The sequence below is a fragment of the Urocitellus parryii genome, chromosome 10, assembly GCF_045843805.1.
Source record: "Urocitellus parryii isolate mUroPar1 chromosome 10, mUroPar1.hap1, whole genome shotgun sequence".
Taxonomy (NCBI): Eukaryota; Metazoa; Chordata; class Mammalia; order Rodentia; family Sciuridae; genus Urocitellus; species Urocitellus parryii.
Genome location: NC_135540.1, coordinates 35,944,271 through 35,968,473, shown reverse-complemented (window position 1 = coordinate 35,968,473; position 24,203 = coordinate 35,944,271). Strand labels below are relative to the sequence as shown.

The 24,203-nt window shown below is 35.6% G+C and overlaps 1 protein-coding gene across 4 annotated transcripts in view; it reads right to left on the bottom strand.

The window, feature by feature from the left end:
* The window catches only part of LOC113175390 (broad substrate specificity ATP-binding cassette transporter ABCG2-like), a 53,838-nt gene extending 31,476 nt beyond the window's left edge, over positions 1 to 22,362 (bottom strand). For all 4 annotated transcript variants that reach the window (XM_077803468.1, XM_077803469.1, XM_077803470.1 and 1 more), the window contains exons 1-2: positions 22,160 to 22,362; positions 13,710 to 13,769 (exon numbers count right to left, since the gene is read on the bottom strand). In XM_077803468.1, the coding sequence (XP_077659594.1) occupies positions 13,710 to 13,769; positions 22,160 to 22,362 (263 nt within the window). The remainder of the gene's footprint in view (positions 1 to 13,709; positions 13,770 to 22,159) is intronic.
* Between the last annotated feature and the right edge of the window lie 1,841 nt (positions 22,363 to 24,203).

The following is a 24,203-nucleotide window of genomic DNA, read 5'->3' as shown; positions in this document are numbered from 1 at the left end:
AATAGGGTGGATGGAGCCATTTTCCCTAGAGTAGAAAACTCATGGAAAACCTCACAAGTGTGTTCAGAGCTAAGTTTGCCAGTTGCCTGAACTTAACATTTATAAGTCTACATCAGCCCCGCCCGGGGAGTGCACTCACGGAGTTTGCATGGACAAAACTCCAATTGTCACTACTTCCTATTCTGTCCTTAAACTGGAAAGAAGGGAAACTGAGAATCAATACAGGCAGCTTCAGTTCCAGACCACTCTAGCTGACAGCTTAGTGAGGAACTCAAAGAAGATGGACTTCACAACTCCCAGCCCTTGCTCTAAGGGGTACACAGCCCAAGAAGAAACTGAAAGGACAGGAAGGCATAGGCAGTGGACATGCATACTTGCCAACAGTGTTGCCCACCTCAGCAGAGCAGCCCTTCATGTGTAATTAAATTTTTTTCTTTCCCTTCATTTTTATTTTTTTCCCCCTTATTTCTCTATTTTTCATCAAGTGTGTGTGAATGTGTGTATGTGTGGGGCGTGTGTATTCTGTTTCTGTTGCCTTGTAGATCTTCATTTTTATCACTTTTTTCCCTCTGTTTTACTTTAAACTTTTTGCTTTCCTTAGCCACTTGTTATTTCACCTTCTTGTGACTTTAGAGGGGTAAGGTTTTGTGCTTATGTGTTTGGTTTGACTTTTCTTCTCATTGTTTCTTTTGGCTCTTTTTAAAAATTTGTTTATTTTTTCTCTTATTACTCCTCTCCTCTCTTCCTCCTTCAATAGCTTAATTCACTTATTCTCTCTCTTTTTTATTACTTATTTTATTGGGGGTGGGTGGTTATTTTTTTTTACTGCTTTTTCTTTATAGACATCACTTGTGACCTCTCCCCTGCTGTGCTTCAGTTCACCTTTTGAACATTTTAAACTTCCTTTTACTTTGCTACCACATTTTTTTTTCTCTTAATGAACTGCAGGTTTACCATCTTTAAGAACAATGCAGAACCCTGTTGCTGTGTGCCAGATCCTGCCTGTGCCTGTGTGGATCCCGCAGTGTGCCAGCTCTCCATCAACCAACATGGGGCTCCCCATCAATCAACACAGGACTTCCCTGGCTGCCTCCATCTTGAGACACTGCTACTACTGTCATAGTCTCCTCCACTTGGTAGCCTGCACTTGGAGACACTGGACAAGGTCTGGAGATAATTGCCCACTGCAGCACCCCACACCACAGTTCTGCATCTCCATACATGTTACACAATATCATCAAATGGCCTGTCTTCACCACCCCATCTCTGAAAGTGGTCGCCTCCATCTTGGGACACCTTTGTCGCCATCTTGGATTACCTCTGTTACTGCCATTGTCATCTTTAGTGGGACAACTCCCATCTTGGGATACTGCCTAGGGCCTAGAAGCAATATCAAGGTACTTATAGTCCCCTAACTGTTCCCCCTCAAGATCCACTAATCTGGTACACCAGATGCAGATACATGGCTGACCCATAGCTCTCAAAGCCTGGTTCTGATCTGCCCCACATAGAAAAGCTCTCCACACAGGCACATAGACCTCAGAGCTCAACCCACTTATTATTTCATCTTCTTTTGACTTTAGAGGGGCAAGGTTTTGTGTTTATGTGTTTGGTTTGACTTTTCTTCTCATTGTTTGTTTTGGCTTTTTTTAAACCTCTTTCCGGGGATAGAGATTCCTGATTGAGAAGAAGAAAGGGAGGAGGACATGAGAGATACAGTTTAGAGAGTAAATTAGAGATCAGAAATTGTGGGGTCTAAGGGGCTAAGACCTAGTGCTCACATCACATGAGTGGGCCCAGAATATCCTTAGGGTGCAGTCTTCCAATGTGGTCTTCAAGACCAGTCCTACCACACTAATAGCCTTCACCCGCCTGTGGGTAGAGATACCAGCAAACACCTGAAAACCCTGAATATTTGATGAGAAAGAAAGCATGGAAGACATTGAACTCAAGAAGAAAGAATTGTATGATTTTTCTTTGAGATATTTTTCCTTTCTTTTCTTTTTTTTCCTCTCTCTTTTCCCACCTTCATATCCCCAACATTTAGGAAACCAAGTACTTTCCATGCATTAGACTATTGAGGACTGGAATGTCTGGATAGTATATTATAATTTTCTTGTATGTTCTTTTATCTTTTATTGTTATATTTTTTCTTTTTCTTATTTTTGGTTTGTATGTTTTTTTGTACAAAAAACTCTGTATTCTCTTCCCATTATCTGTCTCCCCAGAATCTCTTTCTCTCTTTTCTCCTGCTACCAGCCAACTTCTTTTGATTCCTCATACACACTTCCTAAGATCTAATACCTTAATATCCACACCTCCTATCTCCTTAACATCTCATTCTATACCACCCCTGTTCTGTCTTTTTCCACTATTAGAGACTGTAGAACCTTCTATAAACCTACTGTTAATATTGATAATAATTGAACACATCATTTCTGTCTATTCTGACAAAACTGTAAACATCTTAATAGGAACTATTTGGTTTAAGGCTGCATATTGTTTGCATTAAGACTTCTTAATATTGATCTGCCCCTTAAAGCAAAGGTATTGGAAACTTGCAGGGACACTATAAGTCTATACAGTAAAAGCTGTAAAATCTCAGGTGCACATTGTTAGAAGGAAAGACACAAGAACAACATTAAAAAATAAGGAAAGGAAGTACACCAAACAAGCCAAGATAACACATTATTAGAATCCATGGCAAGCATGTCAGAGAAGGAGTTTAGGATGTACGTGATTAAAATGTTTTGTGAACTAAAAGATGATAAAAAGAAAGCAAACACAGGAAACAAAAGATCACTTTGAAAAAGAGCTACATCAACAAATACAGGAAACAAAAGATTACTTCAAAAAAGAGATAGAGATTCTGAATAAAACAAAACAAAGAAATCCTTGAAATGAAGGAAACAATGAACTAAATTAAAATAGAAAGCATTTAAATAGAAAGCATCTCCAAAGATTAGATCACTTGAAGACAAAACCTTAGACAATGAAGATAAAATATATAATCTTGAAAATAAAGTTGATCAAACAGTAAAGATAGTAAGAAATGATGAGGAGAACATCCAGAAAATTATGGGATAACTTCAAAAGACCAAATTTTAAAATTGCTGAGATAGAGGAAAGCCTAGAGATAAAAACCAAAGGAATGACAATCTATTCAATGAAATAATATCAGAAAATTTACCAAACCTGAAGAATGAATTGGAAAATCAAACACAAGAGGCTTACAGGAGAACAAATGTACAAAACAAAACAGAGCCACACCAAGGCACATTATAATGAAAATGCCTAGCATACAGAATAAGGAGAGAATTTTAAAGGCTGCAAGAGAAAGGAATCAGAATCCACATAGAGGGAGACCAATTCAGATCTCAGTAGATTTTTCAATACAGACCATTAAAGCTAGGAGATCCTGGAACCACATATACCAAGCTCTGAAAGAAAATAGATGCCAACCAAAAATCTTATATACAGCAAAAATTAAGCTTTAGATTTGATGACAAAATAAAAATCTTCCATGTTGAACAAAAGTTTAAAGAATTTCCAACTAGAAAGCCTGCATTACAAAACAACCTCAGCAAAATATTCCAGGAGGAGGAAATGAAAAATAACAATGAAAATCAGCAAAGGGAGCAACTACACTAAAGGAAAAACCAATTAAAGTATGAACCACATCAAGTTAAAAACCAAAAATAAACCAAAATGACCAGAAATACATGTCTCAATAATAACTCTGAATGTTAATGGCCTAAATTTATCAATGAAAATATACAGACTGGCAGATTGGGTTTTACAAAAGAACCAACAATATACTGCCTTCAAGAGACTCATCTCACAGGAAAAGACATCCATGGACTGAAGGTGAAAGGTTGGGGAAAAACACAACACTCACAAGCACTGTGGAAACAAATAGGGGTTTCCATCCTCATATCAGCTAAAGGAGACTTTAGGCCAAAGTTAGTCTGAAGGGATAAAGGACATTTCATACAGCTTAAGGGAACCATACATCAATAAGAACTAACAATTGTTAACATATATGCCCCAAACAATGAAGCATCTACATTCATCAAACAAACCCCTCTCAATTTCAAGAATCAAATAGAAAACAATACAATAATACTGAGTGACTTTACACTACCTCTTTCACCACTGGATAGATCTTCTAAATAAAAAACTAAACAAAGAAACTATAGAACTCAATAATACAATCAATAATTTAGACTTAACAGAAATATATAGAATATTTCATCCATCAATGAGTGAATACATTTTCTTCTCAGCAGCACATGGATCCTTCTCTAAAATAGAGCACATATGCCACAAAGTGACTCTCAGCAAATACAAAAAATAGAGGTACAACCCTGCATTCTATCACATCATAATGGAATGAAATTGGAAGTCAATGCTAAAATAAATAATAGAAGCTACTCCAACACTTGGAGATTAAATAAAATGCTATTGAATGAACAATGGATAGCAGAAGACATCAGAGTGGAGATTTAAAAATTCTTAGAGGTAAATGAGAACACTGATATGACATATCAAAATCTCTGGGACACCATGAGAGCAGTTCTAAGAGGAAAGTTCATTGCATTAAGTTCATTCCTTAAAAGAAGAAAAAGTCAACAAATAAATGACCTAACATTACATCTAAAAGTCCTAGGAAAAGAAAAATAATCAATACCCAACGTAGCAGAAGACAGGGAATAATAAAAATCAGAGCTGAAATGAATGAAATTAAGACAAAAGAAACAAAAAAATTGACAAAATGAAAAGTTTGTTCTTTGAAAAAATAAATAAAATCAATAAATCCTTAGCCATGCTAATGAAGAGAAGGAGAGAGAAAAATTACTAATATCTGTGATGAAAAAGGAAATATCACACTGGAAACTATAGAAATACAGAAGAAAATCAGAAATTATTTTGAAAATTTGTAATCCAATAAAATAGAAAATATTGAAAACATTGGCAAATTTCTAGCATCATATGATCTATGCAAACTGAATCAGGATGATATACACAAGCTAATCAGATAAATTCTAAGAAGATGCCATTAAAAGCCTATCAACAAAGAAAAGCCCAGGATCAGGATTCACAGCTGAGTTCTACAAGATTTTCAAAGAAGAATTAATACCAATACTCCTCAAATTATTCCATAAACTAGAAAAAGAGGGATTCCTTCCAAACTCATTCTGTGAGGTGAATATCACCCTAACACTAAAACCAGACAAAGAAACATCAAGGAAAGAAAACTTTAGACCAATAACTCTAATGAACATAGATGCAAAAATTCTCAATAAAATTCTAGCAAATCGAATATAATAACATATTTGAAAGATAGGACACCACAATCAAGAGGGGCTCAACCCAGGGATGCAAGGTTGGTTCAACATTCAGAAATCAATAAATGCAATTCACCATATCAATAGACTTAAAGATAAAATCACATGATCATCTCAATAGATCCAGAAAAAGCATTCAACAAAATGCAGCACCCCTTTATGTTCAAAACACTAGAAGAACTAGGGATAATAGGAACATATCTCAATATTGTAAAAGCTATTTATGCTAAGCCCAATGCCAACTTCATTCTAAATGGAGAAAACCATAATGCATTTTTTTCTAAAAACTGGAACAAGACAGGGATGCCCTCTTTCACCACTTCTATTTAACATAATCCTTGAAACTCTAGAGAGGGTAATTAGACAGATGAAAAAAATTAAAGGAATATGAAAGCAAAAAGAAGAACTAAAACTATCACAATTTTATGTTGATGACATGATTCTATACTTAGTAGATTCAAAAAATCCACCAGTAAACTTCTAGAACTTATAAATAAATTCATCAAAGTAGCAGGATATAAAATCAACACCCATAAATCAAATGCATTTCTGTCCATCAGTGACAAATCCTCTGAAAGAGATATTAGAAAAACTACCCCATAAAATAGCCTCAAAAAAAATAGAAGTGAATCAATCTAACAATGAGGTGAAAAATCTCTATAATAAAAACTATAGAACACTAAAGAAAGAAAGTAAAGAAGACCTTAGAAGATGGAAAGATCTGTTATGTTCTTGGATAAGCAGAATTAATATTGTCAAAGTGACCACTGTACCAAAAGCATTATACAGATTTAATGTAATTCCAATCAAAATCCCAATGACATTCCTCCTAAAAATAGAAAAAGCAATCATAAAATTCATTTGGAAAAATTAGAGACTCAGAATAGCCAAAGCAATCCTTAGCAAAAAAAGTGAAGTGGGGGGCATAACAATATCAAACTATAATACAGAGCTATAGTAACAAAAATGGCATGGTATTGGCACCAAAACAGGAATGTAGATTAATGATACAGAATAGAGGACATGGAGACAAGCCCACATAAATCAGTTATCTCATACTAGACAAAGGTGCCAAAAACATATTTTGGAGAAGTGATAGCCTCTTCAACAAATGGTGCTTTGAAAATTGGAAATCCATATGCAGCACAATGAAGTTAAACCTCTATATCTCACCCTGCTCAAAACTCAACTCAATGTGTATCAATGACCTAGGAATTAGACCAGAGACTCTGCACCCAATAGAAGAAAAAGCAGTCACAAATTTTCACCATGGTGGCTTAGAACGTGATTTCCTTAATAAGACTCTTAAAGCACAAGAAATAAAATTAAGAATCAATAAATGGGATGGACTCAAACTAAAAAGCTTCTTCTCAGCAAGGTAAACAATAAAGTGAAGAGAGAGCCTGCAGAGTGGGAGCAAATTTTACTACACACACATCCAGATAAAGCACTAATCTTCAGGATATATAAAGAACTCAAAAAACTTAACACCAGAATCACAAATAACCCAATTAATAAATGGGCTAAGGAAATGAGTAGACACTTCACAGAAGAAGATGTACAATTTATCAACAAATGTATGAAAAATGTTCAACATCTCTAGCAATTTGAGAAATGCAAATCAAAACCACTCAAAGATTTCTCACTTCAGTCAGAATGGCAGTTATCAATAATTCAAGCAATATAAGTGACAAGGATGTGGGGAAAAAAAGTACACTGATTAATTGCTGGTGGGATTGCAAAATTGTACAACCACTTTGGAAAGCAGTATGGAGAATCTTTAGAAAATTTGGAATGGAACCACAATTTGTCCCAGCTATCTCACTCCTGGGTCTATACTCAAAGGACTTAAAATCAGCATATTATAGTAATACAGCCACCTCAATGCTTGTAGCAGGTCAATTCACAATAGCTAAATTGTGGAAACAACCTAGATACCCTTCAGTAGATGAATGGATAAAAAATGGTGGTATATATATACAACAGAATACTATTCAGCATTAAAAGAGAATAAAATCATAGCATTTGCTGGTAAATAGATAGCGTTAGAGAATATCATGCGACATGAAATAAGCCAGTCCCCAAAAACCAAAAGGCCAAATGTTTTCTGATAAGTGGATGTTGCTGGGATGGGAGGAACTTTGGATTGAGTAGAGGAGGGGAAGCAGAGGGGAAAGAGTGTGTGTGTGGGAGATGGTGAGATGAGATAGACATTATTACTCCTATGTCTTGGTATGATTGCACAAGTGGTGTGACTCTACATCATGTAAACCAGAGAAATGAAAAGTTGTGCTCCATTTGTGTAAAAAAATAAAATTAATAAAAATGAATGATTAATTTACATAATTACTACCCCCATCATTCATATTTCTGCAGTTTTCATCACTGGGAGGGGCACAGCTGGCACCTGTTGTATACTCATATACTAGTTGTAATACATGACTGCTTATTGTTATTGGTTTTATTAAATGCTGACTCTGTCATTCCTCTTTTTTTGGGAATTAATGGTATATTAATACCATGGCAGGCACCAGGAACTTATTCTAATGCTGTATATTGATCACTATGATTGCTGCTGCTTGTTTTCCATTTTTTCAGAGAGGGGCTGGGAAGTGAGGAGTATACTACAAGTTGAAAGGTAGACACTCTGCAGTTGAATAACACCCACACCTCAGCAAAGTGACAGTGTACCTTCCCTCATGCACAAATCAACAACACTCAAGCTTCAAAAATAGTTTGACACATAGAATAGAGGAGACAAAAACATCAAACAAATGACTAAGTAAGAATGACTAGAAGGAGACATCAGATTCCACACTCGGACATTTTTCCTACAGAAAAAAAAAAAGAAAAAAAAATTCCAAAAAGAAGACTCAAAAAACTTCACTCACTTCAACCTTCTCAATTCAAACTTAAGTAAGGAGGGTAGGGAATGTGGCTTAGTGATAGAGTACTTGCCTGGCATGGGTGAGGCCCTGGGTTCAATCTCCAGTTTAAAAAAAAAAACATAAATAAAATTTTTATAAAAGAAAATAATTGTCAGCTAAGATTGCTATACCCAGCAATGCTATCATGAAGAATTTAAGCAGAAATTAAAACTTTCTGTGATAATGATAAAGTAAAATAATTTATGATCACTAAACCTGAATTACAGAAAATAGTTAAATACTACACAAAAAGAATCTCAAAAACAAACCCCAGAGCTCTCAAATAGTCGTAGCTCTCCAGAAAAGCAATTAAGCAAATGAAAAGAAAGAACAAATGTAATCTATTAAACAAACAAAATTACTAGAATTAACATCTTTCCATAATAACTCTGACTATAAATGGTTTCAATTCTCCAATTAAAAGACACATGTGGGCAGATTGTATTTTAAAAACAAGACCCAATCATACACTGTTTCCAAGAGACTTTTATAGGCAAAGGTATCTATAGACTGAAAGTGAAAGAATGGAAAAAGATATCTGATGCAAGCAGAGTCTGAAAACAAGCAGGAATAACTATTCTTGTATCTGACAAATCATACTTTAAGCAAAAAATTAATAGGAAGAAATCACATCATTTGCTGGTAAATGGAGTGAGCCCATCCTTAACAAAATAAGTGAAACTCAGAAAGACAAAGATGAAATGCTTTCTCTCATGTGCAGAAGCTAGAGAAGAAAAATAAATTTAAAAAGAAGATCTCATGAAAATAGAAGTGAGATCAGGAGAGTAGAAGCAGGAGACCAAAGGGGAGGGAGGAGGAAAGGGAAAGGGGAATGGGAAATGAAGTTGACCAAATTGTACTAGGCGAATTTATGGTGAGGCCACAATGATTTATAACTTTATTTATGATTATTAGGCATAAATTTACAAATAAAATAAACAGAAGGGAGATCAAGAGAGGAGAGAAAGGGGATCAGAGGAAGGGAGGTGGGGAAGGAAGAAGTAGTACTAGAGATTGGAATGGAGAAAACTTTAGTATATGCATTTATGAATATGTCAGAATGAACCTGGCTATTACTATAAGTATAATGTACTAAAAAATAAAAAAAAATCACAAGACATGAAAATATTTGGGGACAAGTGCATGGAGTACTGCATGCATGGCATACACTAAGGGTATCTGAGTGGCAAAGCACTCCCCTTGGGCTAGGCGCATGAGTGGCAAACCACTTACCCCAGGCACAGCCCTGGGCTTGAGTCATTACGCTTGCTCCACAGCCCACTCCTGGATTGGTTGCTGCAAGGACAGGCAAGAAATTGTATTGGTGGCTGCCTGTACTCTGCTTAGCTACTGCCTGAGTATATGTACATGGTAACTGTGCAATAAAATCAGACCTGCTTCCTGCTAGGTCTCCAGAGGTCTTGAAAAGCAACTCTGCAGCCACACTCTCCTGTACCCTGTTTCATGGGCCTCCTTGCTGGATGAGAGTGAACCTACGCAGAAATCCACTATATAAAACTAAAGAGAACAATCCAAAAAGAAGATATGATAGTAATATTCATGCCCCAAATGTTGGTGTACTTAATTACATAAAAAAAGAAACACTTCTTGACTTTAATACCAGATAGACACCAGTGTAATAATACTTGGTATTTCGGGGCTAGGGTTGTGGCTCAGCAGTAAAGTGCTCCTCTAGCATGTGTGAGGCCCTGGGTTTGAGCTCAGCACCACATATAAATAAATAAAATAAAGATATTGTGTCCAACTACAACTAAAAAATAAATATTTTTAAAAAATAATACTTGGTATTTCAACACATACCTCTCAACATGCAACAGGTCATGCAGATATAAAATCAATAAAGACAATTCTGTCCTAAATGATTGTATAAACCAATTGGACCTAATAGTCATCTATAGAATATTTCACTCAACAAGACTGAATACAATTTCTTTTCAATATCTCATGGAATATTTTCCAAAATAGAATGTATTTTAGAAGCTAAAGCAAGTCTTAGCAAACACAAACAACAACAACAAAAACATACAAACTACCCTATGCATCTTATCAGATCATAATGAATTGATATTAGAAATCAACAATAAGAAAATTTATGAAAACAACATAAACACATGAAAATTGACCGATATTCTTTTTAACAAGGAATGGACAAAAAAAAATGAAAGGAAACATTTATAAATTCCTAGAATCAAATGAAAACATCAATATAATACCGAAAATCAGACACCATGAAGGTGATACTAAGAGGAAAGTTTATAGCTATATGTGACCACGTTTTTTTTTAAAAAAGAAAGATTCCAAATAAACAGCAAATGCTGCATCTCAATACCATAGAAAAGCAGAAACAAACTAATCCCAATAAGAGAAGAAGACAGAAAATAATTATCATCAGCGCTGAAATTAAAATGGCAGATAAAAAACTACAAAGAATCAAAGCAACATAGAGTTGGTGCCTTGAAAATATAAATAATATCAATAAACCCCTAGTCAAACTAACCAAAAAAATGAGAGAGAAGACAGAAAACAACAAAATTTGACATGAAAAGGATATTCATCACAGAAATTGATGAAATCCAGAAAATCATTAGGGACAATTGAAAACACATATAACAATAAATTATAGAATCTAAAAGATATTGACAACTTTCTAGACCCATATGACCTACTCAAATTGAACCAAGAGGATATAGAAAACCTCAAAAGAACAATATAGCAATGAGATTGCAAACAGCAATGAGGTTAAAGCCATAATAAAAAGCCCTCCAAAAAGAAAAGCCCAGGACCAGATGGATTCTCAGCTGAGTTTCACCAGATCTTTAAAGAAGAACTAATACTAATACCCCTTAAATTATTCCATGAAATAAAAAGGAAGGGAACACTGCTAAATTTATTCTATAAAGACAGTATCACCTTGATGTCAAAACAGATAGACTCATCAAGGAAAGAAAACTAGAGACCAATACCACAGATGCAAAAACCATTAATAAAATGTTAACAAACCACATTCAAAAACAGATTAAGAAGATTGTACACCATGATCAAGTTGATTTTATCCTAGGAAATCAAGGTTGATTGAATATACATAAGCCAAAAATGTAATTCAGCACATAAAAAGAATCAAATACAAAAATAAGTGCAGAAAAAAGGTCAGACAAAATCCATTACCTATCATCCATTTGTATTAAAAACACAGAGAAACTAGGAACAGAAGGAACTTATCTAAACATCATAAAGGCTTCCTATGACAAACACAAAGCCAACATCATACTAAACAGAAGAAAACAAAGCATTTCCTCTAAAATCAGGAACAAGACAAGGATGTCCATTCTCACCATTCCTATTCAACAAAGTTCTTGAAACTGACCAGAGCAATCAGGCAAGAGAATATAATTCAAGGGCTACAAATAGGAAAAGAACTCAAACTTTCTCCGTTTGCTGATGACATGATTCTAACCCTATAGGATCCAAAAAACACTACCAGATGATTTCTAGATCTGATAAATTAATTCAGCAAAGTAGTGGGATACAAGATCAACCTTAAAAGATAGCTTTTTTATACTCAATAATGAATTTTCAGATAAATAAATCAAGAAAACCACTCCATTCAAAATAACTCCCAAACAAACAAACAAATAAAAACTTAAGAAAAAAATCAAACTAAACTGGTGAAAGACTTCTATAATGAAAATTATAAAATATTGGAGAAAGAGAATGAAGAAGATACTAGAAGATGAAACGACCTACCATATTCATGGGTAGGTAGAATCAATATCCTCAAAATGGCCATATTATAGGAATGATAGTAGAAATGAATTGGAAATTATTACCCTATGTGCATATATGATTACACAACCAGTATAACTCTATATTATACAACCAAAAGAATGAGAAGTTATACCTCATTTATGTATGATGGGTCAAAATGCATTCTACTGTCATGTATAACTAATTAGAACAAATTTTAAAACAGAAAAAATGGCTATATTACCAAAAGTAATCTACAGATTCAGTGCAATCTTCATCAGAATACCAATAACATTTTTCACAAAAATGGGAAAAAACTATCCTAAATTTTATATGAAAGAACAAAAGACCCAAAATAGCTGAAGAAATCCTAAACAACAAGAGCAAGAAGAAAATATGGTGGCCACACTCCAACCCATTGACTCAGACACCGACTTCCTTAACAAGTCTCCCAAAGCTCAAGAAATGAGACCAAGAATCAGTAAGTGGGATAGTGTTAAATTAAAAAGCTCTGCACAGTAAACAAAATAATCTAGAGAGTAAAGAGAAATCCTATTGAGTGGGAGAAAATCATTGCCAACCACTCTTTGATAGAAAATTAATAATACAAAAAAATCTATAAAAATCTTGCCGCACAAAAAACTAATCAACCTCTCAATAAATGGGTGAAAGATCTAAAGAGACATCTCTCAGAAGAAAAAAATACAAATGACCAACAAACACACACACACACAAAAACATTCAACACCCTGAACAATCAGAGAGATGCAAATCAAAACACTGAGATTTCATCTCATCCCAGTTAATATGGCAATCATTAAGAATACAAATGATGATAATTGCTGGAAAGGTTGTGGAGAAAGAGGTACTTACACATTATTTGTGGGACTAAAAACTATTACAAACACTTTGAAAAGCTGTATGAAAATTCCTCAAAGACTGAAAAGGAACTACCATATGACCTAGCTATCCCATTCAGTGGTATTTATTCAAAAGAACTAAAACCAGCATACTACAGTGATACAAGCAAACACAGGTATATGATAGCCATATACAATTCACATTAACCAGTTATGAAACCAGCCTAGGTGCTCATCAATAGATAAATGGAGGGAGTTCTACTCAACTCTGGTAAATGAACCAGACCTCATGCTAAGTGAACTAAGCCAAATTCAGAAAGTCAAGGGTCAAATGTTTTCTCTCATATGCAAAGCCTAGAAAGGTAAAAAAAAAAATTTAAAAAGAGATCTCATGAAAATAGAAGGGAGATTAGTAGAGTAGAATTAGGAGACCAATGAAGATGGAGGAGGGAAAGGAAAGTGGAAGAACTGGGAAATGAAGTTTAATAAATTATGCCATGTGTATGTATGAATACATCAAAATGCATTCCAATTTCATATACGGCTATACTCCATTTAGTTAAAATAATTAAATAAATAGAAGGAAGAAGGAAGATCAATAGTGTAGAGGAAGAAGATGAGGAGAAAGGAGGTGAGGGAAGAGGAAAGTACTAAGAGATTGAAATGGAGAAGACTATGGTATACACTTGTATGAATATGTCAAAATGAATCCCACTATTATGTACAACTATAAGGCACTAAACATAAAATTTAAAAAGCACACTGAACCTGCATAAAAATGGCTGACTTTTATTTTCTGTTATACTCACGAAGATTTGCCTCCACCTGTAGGTCCCATGATAGCATTGAGGCCAGGTTTCATGATCCCACTGTAAGAAAAAAAATTACAAATTTATTGTTCTACTTTAAAAGAAGTTATATTCAATTAGACTCTGCATTGAATATTTTCAATGAAAGTTAATGAAACTGTGGACAGAAAAGAAGCACAACTCTTTCTTTTCTTTCTTTCTTTTTTTTTTTTGGTGGGGGGATACCGGGAATTGATCTCAGGAGCATTCTACCATTGGGTTATATCCCCAGGTCCCGCCTCTTTTGCATTTTATTTAGATACAGGGTCTCACTGAGTTGCTTAGTGCCTCACTATTACCGAGGCTGGCTTTGAACTCGCAATCCTCCTGCCTTAAACTCCTGAGTCCCTGGGATTATAGGCATGCACCACCGCACCTGGCCACCAACTCTTAAAGAGAAAAAAATAGTTGAGTAATATAAGGCTAGTATACATAGGATATGAACCACTAGTCAGAACCCAGGAGAATGGCTCAGACCCCTCTAACTTCCTTTCATTTATTCCTTTTTGAAGATTATATCTATAATGTCCCGATTCCTTGAAGTAAGTAAGATTCTTTTAAAAATTTTAAAAAAATATTTTTTAGATGTTGATGGACTTTATTTTATTCATTTATTTATATGTGGTGCTGAGAATCGAACCCAGGGCCTTACACATGCTAGGCAATCACTCCAATCACTCTACCACTGAGTCACAACCCCAGCTCAAGTAAGATTCTTTTGACCCATCTCTTACTCTTGTTACTGTTAACACAGGGTCAGGTATGTAACAGCCTGAGAAATGCTTCACTGTATCTTCCAATCACCCTCTTGCTACCTAGTCACTGTAGAAACAGTTAACTAACCATGGATTCAGTTAACTTACCACCACCAGTAGAAGTGGTCTTACTAACAAAATCAAATAGACATCTGAAGTAGAAATACAAAGGGTAGAATGAAGCACTCCAGAGGATAAGAAGCCATCACCTGTTCATACACTCAAGGAAAAATGTACAAACTAGGAAAGGAAACACATCCTCAAGACGGATCACTTCCTTCCTTGTTATGGGTCCAGAAGTGGACTGGAAAATGCTCAGTTTAGAATTAGGAGACATCCCTCCAGTAGGGAACATTTTTAAGGATGTACAAGTTGGATGAGACACCAGTTGTTTCACAAATAAGAGCATGTGTGAGGGTAGAACATTTGGCTAGAGTAGGAAGGTAGAAAAGGTATGACCAGGCTGAGAGCCCAGAAGGCAAATAGCTTGAATTTTATCTTAAAAGTAAGATGTACAGTGCTAAATAGAATGAACTGCAGAAAGGAAGTTTAAGGGCTGAGCTTCCACGGGATACAGAGATGATGAAACAGAGTCCTTTCAGAACCTCAATGTCTACACAGTCTTTCTATAACATTGGTAAGGAGGTCAAGATGTATTCCCAGAGAAAATGGTATCTATTCCAAGTGTATGCTCACAACTGACTGCAATTGTTCTCACATAATGATTCTCACAGAGATCAATCTTACAATTACACAATTGTAACATTGAAGAACTTCCCAGCACAACTGTCTCAGAGTGCTTACACCCAAGAGGATCTCAACATTCACTGCCTGTGCTACCTGACCTGTCACAATTATACTATGGCTGCCAGGGGTTAATTAAGGCAAAATGTACTTTTCACTTTGCTCATTAACTGATGTATCTCTCACTGAAACATGAGGAAAAGTGTGAATTGGGTTAACCCAGAGCCAGCCTTAACATAGAAAATTGTTATTATTTTGTTGACATTTTCATCTACTATAAAGATACACTAATAATTGGGTAGGTCTGTGGGTTTAGATCAGTGGAAGAGTGAGTGCTCAGCGTGCATGAGGTCTGGGATTAAATTTCTACCACCCCCCTCAAAAAATTCCAATAATTATATAACCTCTCCAAGTGCATTTACCTATATCTCTTAATACATCTTCTTTAATAATAGCTACCTACTAATTTCTTATAAAATAACAATAAAAAATGTTATTCACTAAGTCTTCACTGTCAGAAAATCTTTCCAGGTTTTTAAGATACTTACTCAGATAAAGACCAAGAAATTCTGAATGACTTAACCAGAAATTGAACATGAATATGTTAAAAAAAATGAACTTACAACTCCTAAGTTTGGTTGCTTTGATAATAAATGCTAGGATTTTATAGGTGAAAAAATTTACAATCCTCAATGAATTGCAATATGGAGCAGGGTCTAATTCAACCCCCATTCATTCAACATAATATTTATATTCTACTATGTACAGACAATACACACTTAGGACATTGGAGAAGAGAACAAAAAACAAACAACAACACAACAAAAATCCAAACAAACCAGATAAACAAATGCAAAACCAAAGCCTTAGCTGTCCTGAATTTCACATCCTTGTCTAGGGATCAGCACACTATATCTGACCACCACTTCTGTAATTTCACAAAGAGTAGGTTGGGACAGAGCCATCCTCATTGCTTTGAGTACTGTCTAAAGCTGCTTTCATGCTACCAACACAGTTTATTTTCATTGCTGTCATGTGACCATAAAAATGAAAGTATTTACCATGTGGCCCTTTACAGGAGGAGAGTGTTGGCCCATGTTCTAGTCTATGGTCCACTATTACCTAGTCTCTCTTTCCCCGCCGCCTGTCCATCACCCCTACAAGCCATTCTGCTCTCTAATTTATTGCTTTACAGCATTTGTGTGCTGTGATCCTCCTTCTCCTTACACCATAAAACCTTGCCAACGAGAACTGTGCCATTCTGTTACCAGTTCCATTTCCTTCCCTCCCACATTATGTGCTGCACACTGAATATATGAAATGAAACTTTATTGAGGGATTCCTATCACATCTATTAAATTTTAGTGGATAATGGTCAATTCTTTGCTTATGGACAAAAGTTGTCAATGCCATTCTTGGAGTATGGCCACTCTCCCTACATACACATGCACGTCTTTACTCTCTTAAGCTCCATGTGCCCAGCCCTCTAATTCGGGTTTAGGGATTCCGTTGTGTCTTTCAATCCTTCCATCACAGCCAAACAACAAACTGAGAATAATCCAACATTCTGAATCCGCCTTTAGAAAACAAGGTGTCTGAGAATAGAGGATCTACTTGGAGCACTGACCATTTTGCCCCATGCCAGGCAAATAGTAGGCAAATTTTGTCAAATAAAGAAACCTACATTTTTATAAAGAGACTACTTTAAAGAAACAAAAAAAATATTGTCAATAGAAAACAAAAATCAATGAGTAGATTGAAATAGAAATATTCTGAGCTGGGTGTTGTGCACACCTATAATCCCAGTGACTCAGGAAGCTGAGGCAGGAGGATCCCAGCTGCACCAACTTAGCAAGACTCTGTCTCAAAATAAAAAATAAAAGGAACTGAGTATGTAGTTTAATAATACAGTGTCTCTGGATTCTATCCACTGCGAAAGAAGAGGAGACGGAGAAGGAGATAAGGAGGAGAAGGAGAAAGAGAGGAGAAGGAAAGGAGGAGGAGGAGGAGGAGGGGAAGGAAGAGGAGAAGGAGGGGCAGGGAGAGAAGAATATAGGCATATTATGCCTGAAAAGAAAACTTAGTTACATTCCTCTTTGTTATTTCATGTTTAAATAATATGTCAATATTTTCTATTGGACTTCCCTTTTTCTTTCCTTCCTTAGTAGAAAGAAGATAGATGTTCTGGATAGAGGTGCAACAACTTCCAGGACCCAGGAGCACAGCAAAGGTGGGAGGAAGTGATGAGACCATTGGAGGCTGGGCAGATGCTTATATTAGGGATTAAGAAAATTGAACAATGGGGCTGGGGTTGTGGCTCAGAGTGCTCGCCTAGCACTTGTGAGGCCCTAGGTTCAATCCTTTGCACCACATAAAAATAAATTAATAATAAAAGGGAATTGTGTCCAACTACAACAAAAATAATATTTTAAAAAAGAAAATTGAACATATCAGTAAACATATTAAAAATAAAGAGAGCAAATTTTCACTTTGTTTTTACCAACATGAAAATGTGAAAGAATTTGAGTGTTAGAATAGAATTAGTGTATTAAGAAAAAGTTATGGGTTTTCATTTACACTGATAGCTAGAGAAAAATATAGATCAATAAACCACCAGGGTACAGTGGAAGTGACTGTCCCCCACACACAGCTCCTCTTGCCCCTCCTGTCCAGAACTATGTCCATGTCTACACAGGAGGCATTTGTGAACAAAGTAACAGATGTATGTGTACAAAGTAACAGATGTATGTGTACATGTACTCCTTTCTGTGCCAAGAAATACTGAAGAGTGTCAGAACAACTGAAAATAATGAGGAAGTTAGGAATCCACCATCAAAAGTCTCCCACGGACCTTTCCTGAAAAAAATCTGGAACAATATGGTATCAAAATAAGTGACAATCATGAAGTACTACACTGAATGTTTTTGAATGAAATACAAACCCATGAGTCAATACAGGAAATGAAAGAAGAGATGATTAATGAAGCTTTTCCCATTGGAAAAATCCAAACTATGAAATGATTAAAATTTTAAAAAATCATGCTTTAGCAACAATAATTATTGCTGATTTAGACAGGAGTTATCAATGGGGGCTGAAGCTGGTTAGTAGAATTTAAAAAAAAAACAATATTTTGGAATAATGTCAGAGCATCTCCCTTCATAATAATTAAGAATGAAGAAGAAAGTAGTGACATTATGGTGAAGTTTGGCAGATGGCAACATGATCTGGAGACCAATTTGGATATCACCTGTAGTGGGTTAGGACTAGAAAATACTACATTGGACAAGACAGAAGAGAAATGATGTGGTGGTCAGTCACCTATGTGAGAATCAGGGTGATAAAAGGCCCTTAGAACCATTCCTGCCTTCATTCTGAGGCTACATATGTCCTCTGTTTCGGCCAGACCACAACTGGGTGATTATTCAGGAAAGGATCCCTTCTGGAAAGTAATTCTGAAGGAGTTGAGGATAACAAAGCATCACATTAGGGAGATAAGTACACTAAAAGAGTTTCAAAGATCAGTAATAACGATAGATAGAAATTAGTGATTGGAGTGCAACGTGCAAAGCAAATCTGTGTAAAAGGTTTATTCTTATGCAGGTTTATGTTCAAAATTATATCTATTTTTAATTATTAATTCGAAAATATTTCAAAGAACATAATGAATTTCCCTCAAAATTATAGGATACGTACATATCTACTAAAACGGATAACTATTTCATACATCTTGGTGAGGGAAAGCTCAAGAGACAAACTAAGCATAAGGGAAAAATTTTTCATAAGATAGTAAAATTACTTATCATTTCTCCTGGTCAAATTTTGTTTATCTTCTTTTTTTTCAAGAGGTTAGGAAAAACAAAAATACAAAGGAACATCAAGATGCTCAACAACCTTTTTGGAACCACTTTGTATGCTAATGGGACTATCAAACATTATCAAAAATACAATATAAGAGCAGCATTTCACACAACCTTTCTATTTATCTGAAGCCAGCACAGAGGAGAAAGATTTTAAATATAGCAGCCCCAAACTAGATATCCCGTCTGATGGATACCTTAATGAGAAATGTGAGCAAGCATGAACGACAATCCTAGATGTTATTTAAACTATGAAAATTGAAAGAATCCCAAAAGTTGAGGGGCTGAGGTTTTAGCTCAGTAGAAGAGTGCTTGCCTCACATATGTGAGGCACTGGGTTCAATTCTCAGCACCATATATAAATGAATGAATAAAATAAAGGTCTATCAACACTAAAAAATATATTTTAAAAAGTTGAGTGCACTTATATGAGGCTAGTAAAGCATAAAACCTTTGCTGAGAGGCACACCATTCAGCCATAAATATGTGAAGCTTTGAGCAGAAGAAACATTAGCCAGAAATAACAAGCCAGAGGAATAGGGAGTATGGTTCAGTGGTACAGCTCTTGCATTGAGTTCAATCCCTAGCACAAAAAAAAAAAAAAAAAAAGAAAGAAAGAAGCAGAAAATATAAAGAAATAAGCAAAAAGAGTACAGTTTACATTTTACATCTATTTAACCTGCACATATTAAAATCATATTACCTTCTACCTATTTCAGTACAAAATATGAAAGAACCAACATTTTCTTGATTGTTATGTTTCACAAAAAGCTCACCAGCTTTCCCTAAGTCAATTCTATCTAATTGTGTAGCAAAGGATTAAAGCCTGCCATCCACCATTCCTCTCCTTATTCTCCTATTCAGGATTGTTTAACCAACACAAGAAAGAAATGCCAAGAAAGAAGCAAGATAGCAGATGTACTGCATAGAGAAAGAATTAAAATTATTCCAAATTTTGAGCATAGAACCCCTGACTTCAATCCATTCAACTCTTACATTCTGATCACTCTCACAAAAATTCTACCTTATTTTGTTACTCCCTTATACTCTGAAGGAAGTTGGCTGCTATTAACAGAAAAGACCATAGTGTTACACAAAATATCCAAGAAAACAAGATAAACATCTGATTTCACATATGTCTGCAGCCATACCAGGTCAAAGGATTCCTTTATAAGCACTCCCCAGCCTTGGAAAGTCAGGAAAATTCAAAAAGATGCTTGCTTTGACTAGGAGCAATTATTTTCCCCACTAAACAATAAATGAGCAAACAAACAAAACCACATGGTCTATACTGTCTAAACAAACCCAAATTCACTTCCTGTCACCAGAGAAAGAAAACACAGGTTCAGTCTTAAAAACAGCATACTATAGGGACACAGCTACATCAATGTTTGTAGCAGCACAATTCATAATAGCTCAACTGTGGAACCAACCTAGATACCCTTCAGTAGATTAATGGATAAAGAAACTGTGGTATATATACACAATGAAATATTAGTCAGCATTAAAATAGAATAAAATCATGGCATTTGCAGGTAAATGGATGGAGTTGGAGAATATAATGGTAGGTGAAGTTAGCCAATTCCAAAAAAACCAAATGCCGAATGTTTTCTGTAATATAAGGATGCTGATTCACAATGGGGTTGGGATAGCGGGGAGCATGGGAGAATTAGATGAACTCTAGATAGAGCAAAGGGGTGGGAGGAGAAGGGAGGGAACATAGGGATAGAAAAGATGGTGGAATGAGATAGACATCATTACCCTAAGTACATGTATGAAGACACGAATGGTGTGACTCTACTTTGTGTTCAACCAGAGATAAATTGTGTTTTAGATGTGTAATATGAATTATAATGCATTATGCTGTCATATATAACAAATTAGAATAGAAAGAAAGAAAGAAAGAAAGAAAGAAAGAAAGAAAGAAAGAAAAAGAAATCAGAAAAATGTTGACACTCCTAATAGGCAACATCTGTGAAGTCACAGAGGTACCTGGTAGTGAGTAGATTCTACAGAAACACTTATTTCCCTCCCACTCTAGCTCACACTTCAATACCATGTTCTAAATTCTAAATTTGTTGCTGGATAAAAAGAATGAAAACTGTAATTACTGGGTGACTTTAAAATAGATTTAACTGCATTTTTGTATCCCAGAGTATCATCACTTTACACTTCAACTGCATAACAACTGCATAATAGTTCTTTTATGTTTAAATATTTTCTACCAGATACTCTTATGGAGAGAAAGCATTAATTAAATTGCTATAGCCTGTGAAGTTGTATAAATAAGTTATTCATTTAAAGCAAGTCTATTTGTCATTGGGGTGACCACACACACCTGTATTGCAGAAGTCTGAGGCAGCAGGATTGTCAGTTTGAGCCTAGCCTTAGCAACTTAGTGAGACCCTTTCTCAAAAGTCAAAAAGAACTGGGGATATAATTGAGTGGTAAACTGCCTCTGGATTCAATTCTCAGTAACTCCCCCATCAAAAAAGTTAAAAAGACAGTTCTATTTGCAAAGCAAAATACTATCACAACATATGTAATTTCAACCTCCTTACTACTAGAATATAAAGGGTATAAAATGCACAAGTACCTAAAAAGTGTCTGACTCAAAAGGTACACCAGCAAATCCTCTGTTTAATAGTTAGAAAACTAAAGCTCAAAGCTTACAATTATATCGTTACAATCAAAAAGCAATAAATCACACAGCCACATCCACTTAATCCAATACACAGGGAAAACTAAATGATACATTATGTGGGGAAAAATAAATAACACATTAATTATACAACTCTCAAAGAAAACTCAATGCACATGGCAAAATAATTTTTAAAAATAGCATGTAAAGTCTTTTCAAAGCTAAACATATACATAAACAAGTGATCTAATCATTTATGTCCTAGGTTAGTCAAAAGAAATAAAGGCATATGTCAACATATCTACAAAATGTATACACAAAAGTTCATAACAGTTTATATGTAACAGGAAAAAAAAATCCTGGAAGTTCATTATAGATCAATAAAGGGGCCATTTAAAAAGTCCATGAACGTACTTGATATCTGATAGAATTTCTAACTCTTCTTTACTCTGACGAGGTAGAAAGCCATGCTTCACTTTTACTCGATAGCAGATGTCATGAAAACTCAACACAGTCCCCTCAGTAGATGTCTTCAGGGCACTAGAAGTCATCCCAGGCAGGTCATCAGTGTTTCTTTGTAACATGGGGATACAAATCTGATCATCACTGGAAGCCATATGGAGAGTTTATGCCTTTCTGTGGAGAGAAAAGCAATGGTAAATTGAAAGGGGAAAAAATTGTAATTTAAACCAAATTAAAGCAAGCTTGTGTACACAAGAGCTGGCCTGGAAAAACAGGGTCAGAGAACAAAGGCTGGTCTGATTACAGGGAAGTTTTTATAGCTCAAAAAGTTAGAAGAGTGGGGTGGGTCTTGGGAACTTACAGTTAACAGGGTTATGGCAAGCATAATACAAGGGCAGAGAGCAGGTTTATGATCTACATTGTTTAACATCTAAAGATAGGGAGCAGACTCAGAAGTAACTCCCTAAAGTACCAGCTGCTCCTCATTAATTTTTCAACATCAAAATTAATGAGGAGCAGCTGGTATTTCAGGGAGGGTTGTTATCTGGTCAAGGAGAGCAGGGCACTGGTAAGTTCAAAGTTTGGGCAAGAATCCCAAGCAAGTACTTAAAACATCAAATTATGGTCAGGCCAAATAGAAATTTTAGTACTTTTCATGATTTTGTGACGAGATGACTCCCAATCTTAAAATGGAATTAGACTGGGTTCATTATTCCCCCTTGTCTTATGTGTCCCTTTCAAATCTTAGAAAGGGTGGAGGAAGGACTCTGTCCTCCCTCAGAGGACAGTCTCCAACTTTCTGGACTAAATCAAAATTGGCCTCCTTGATCTGACCTGACTCAATTTACCTATCTATACTGACTGCCTATCTAATTCTGGCTTTATTTCCCCCTCCTAATCTTCCTGTAAGAAAAAGGGTCGATGACAACTCTGGCTTCTTCAAGCTAAGAGGGGGTGATGTGAGGTGAGCAAGCAGCTTTGGAGTTCCCCTGCCTTTTTTTTTTTGTATTTAAAAAATTCATTCACTTTAATATGACTTGGAAGACCATTTGTTTGCCCAGTGTAAAATTTTACTTTTTAATTAATTTATTTTTTATTTATATATGACAGCAGAATGCATTACAATCCTTATTACACATATAGAGCACTATTTTTCATATCTCTGGTTGTATACATAGTATATTCACACCAATTTGTGTCTTCATACATGTACTTTGGATCATAAATAATCATCACATTCAACCATCATGAATTATCCCATGTCCCTTCCCTTCCCCTCCAACCTCTCTGCCATATCTAGAGTTCGTCTATTCCTCCCATGCTCCCTCTCCCTGACCCACAATGAATCAGCCTCTTTATATCACAGAAAACATTCAGCCTTTGTTTTTGGGGGGATTGGCTAACTTCACTTAGCATTATCTTCTCTAACTCCATCCATTTACCTGCAAATGCCATGATATTATTCTCTGTTATTGCTGAGTGATGTTCCACTGTATATATATATGCCACATTTCTTTGTATCCATTCATCTATTGAAGGGCATTTAGGTTGGTTCCACAACTTAGCTATTGTGAATTGTGCTGCTATAGACATTGAAGTGGCTGTGGCCCTGTAGTATGCTGTTTTTAAGTCCTTTGGGTATAGATCGAGGAGAGGAATAGCTGGGTCAAATGGTGACTTCCATTCCCAATTTTCCAAGAAATCTCCATACTGATTTCCATAGTGGCTGCACCAGTTTGAAATCCCACGGCAGTGTATGAATGTACCTTTCTCCCCACATCCTCACCAACACTTATTGTTGTTTGTATGCATAATAGCTGCCATTCTGACAGGAGTGAGATGAAATCTTATAGTGCTTTTGATTTGCATTTCTCTAATTACTAGTGAGGATGAACATTTTTTCATATATTTGTTGATTGATTGTATATCATCATCTGAGAATTGTCTGTTCAGGTCCTTTGCCCATTTATTGACTGGGTTATTTGTTTTTTTGGTG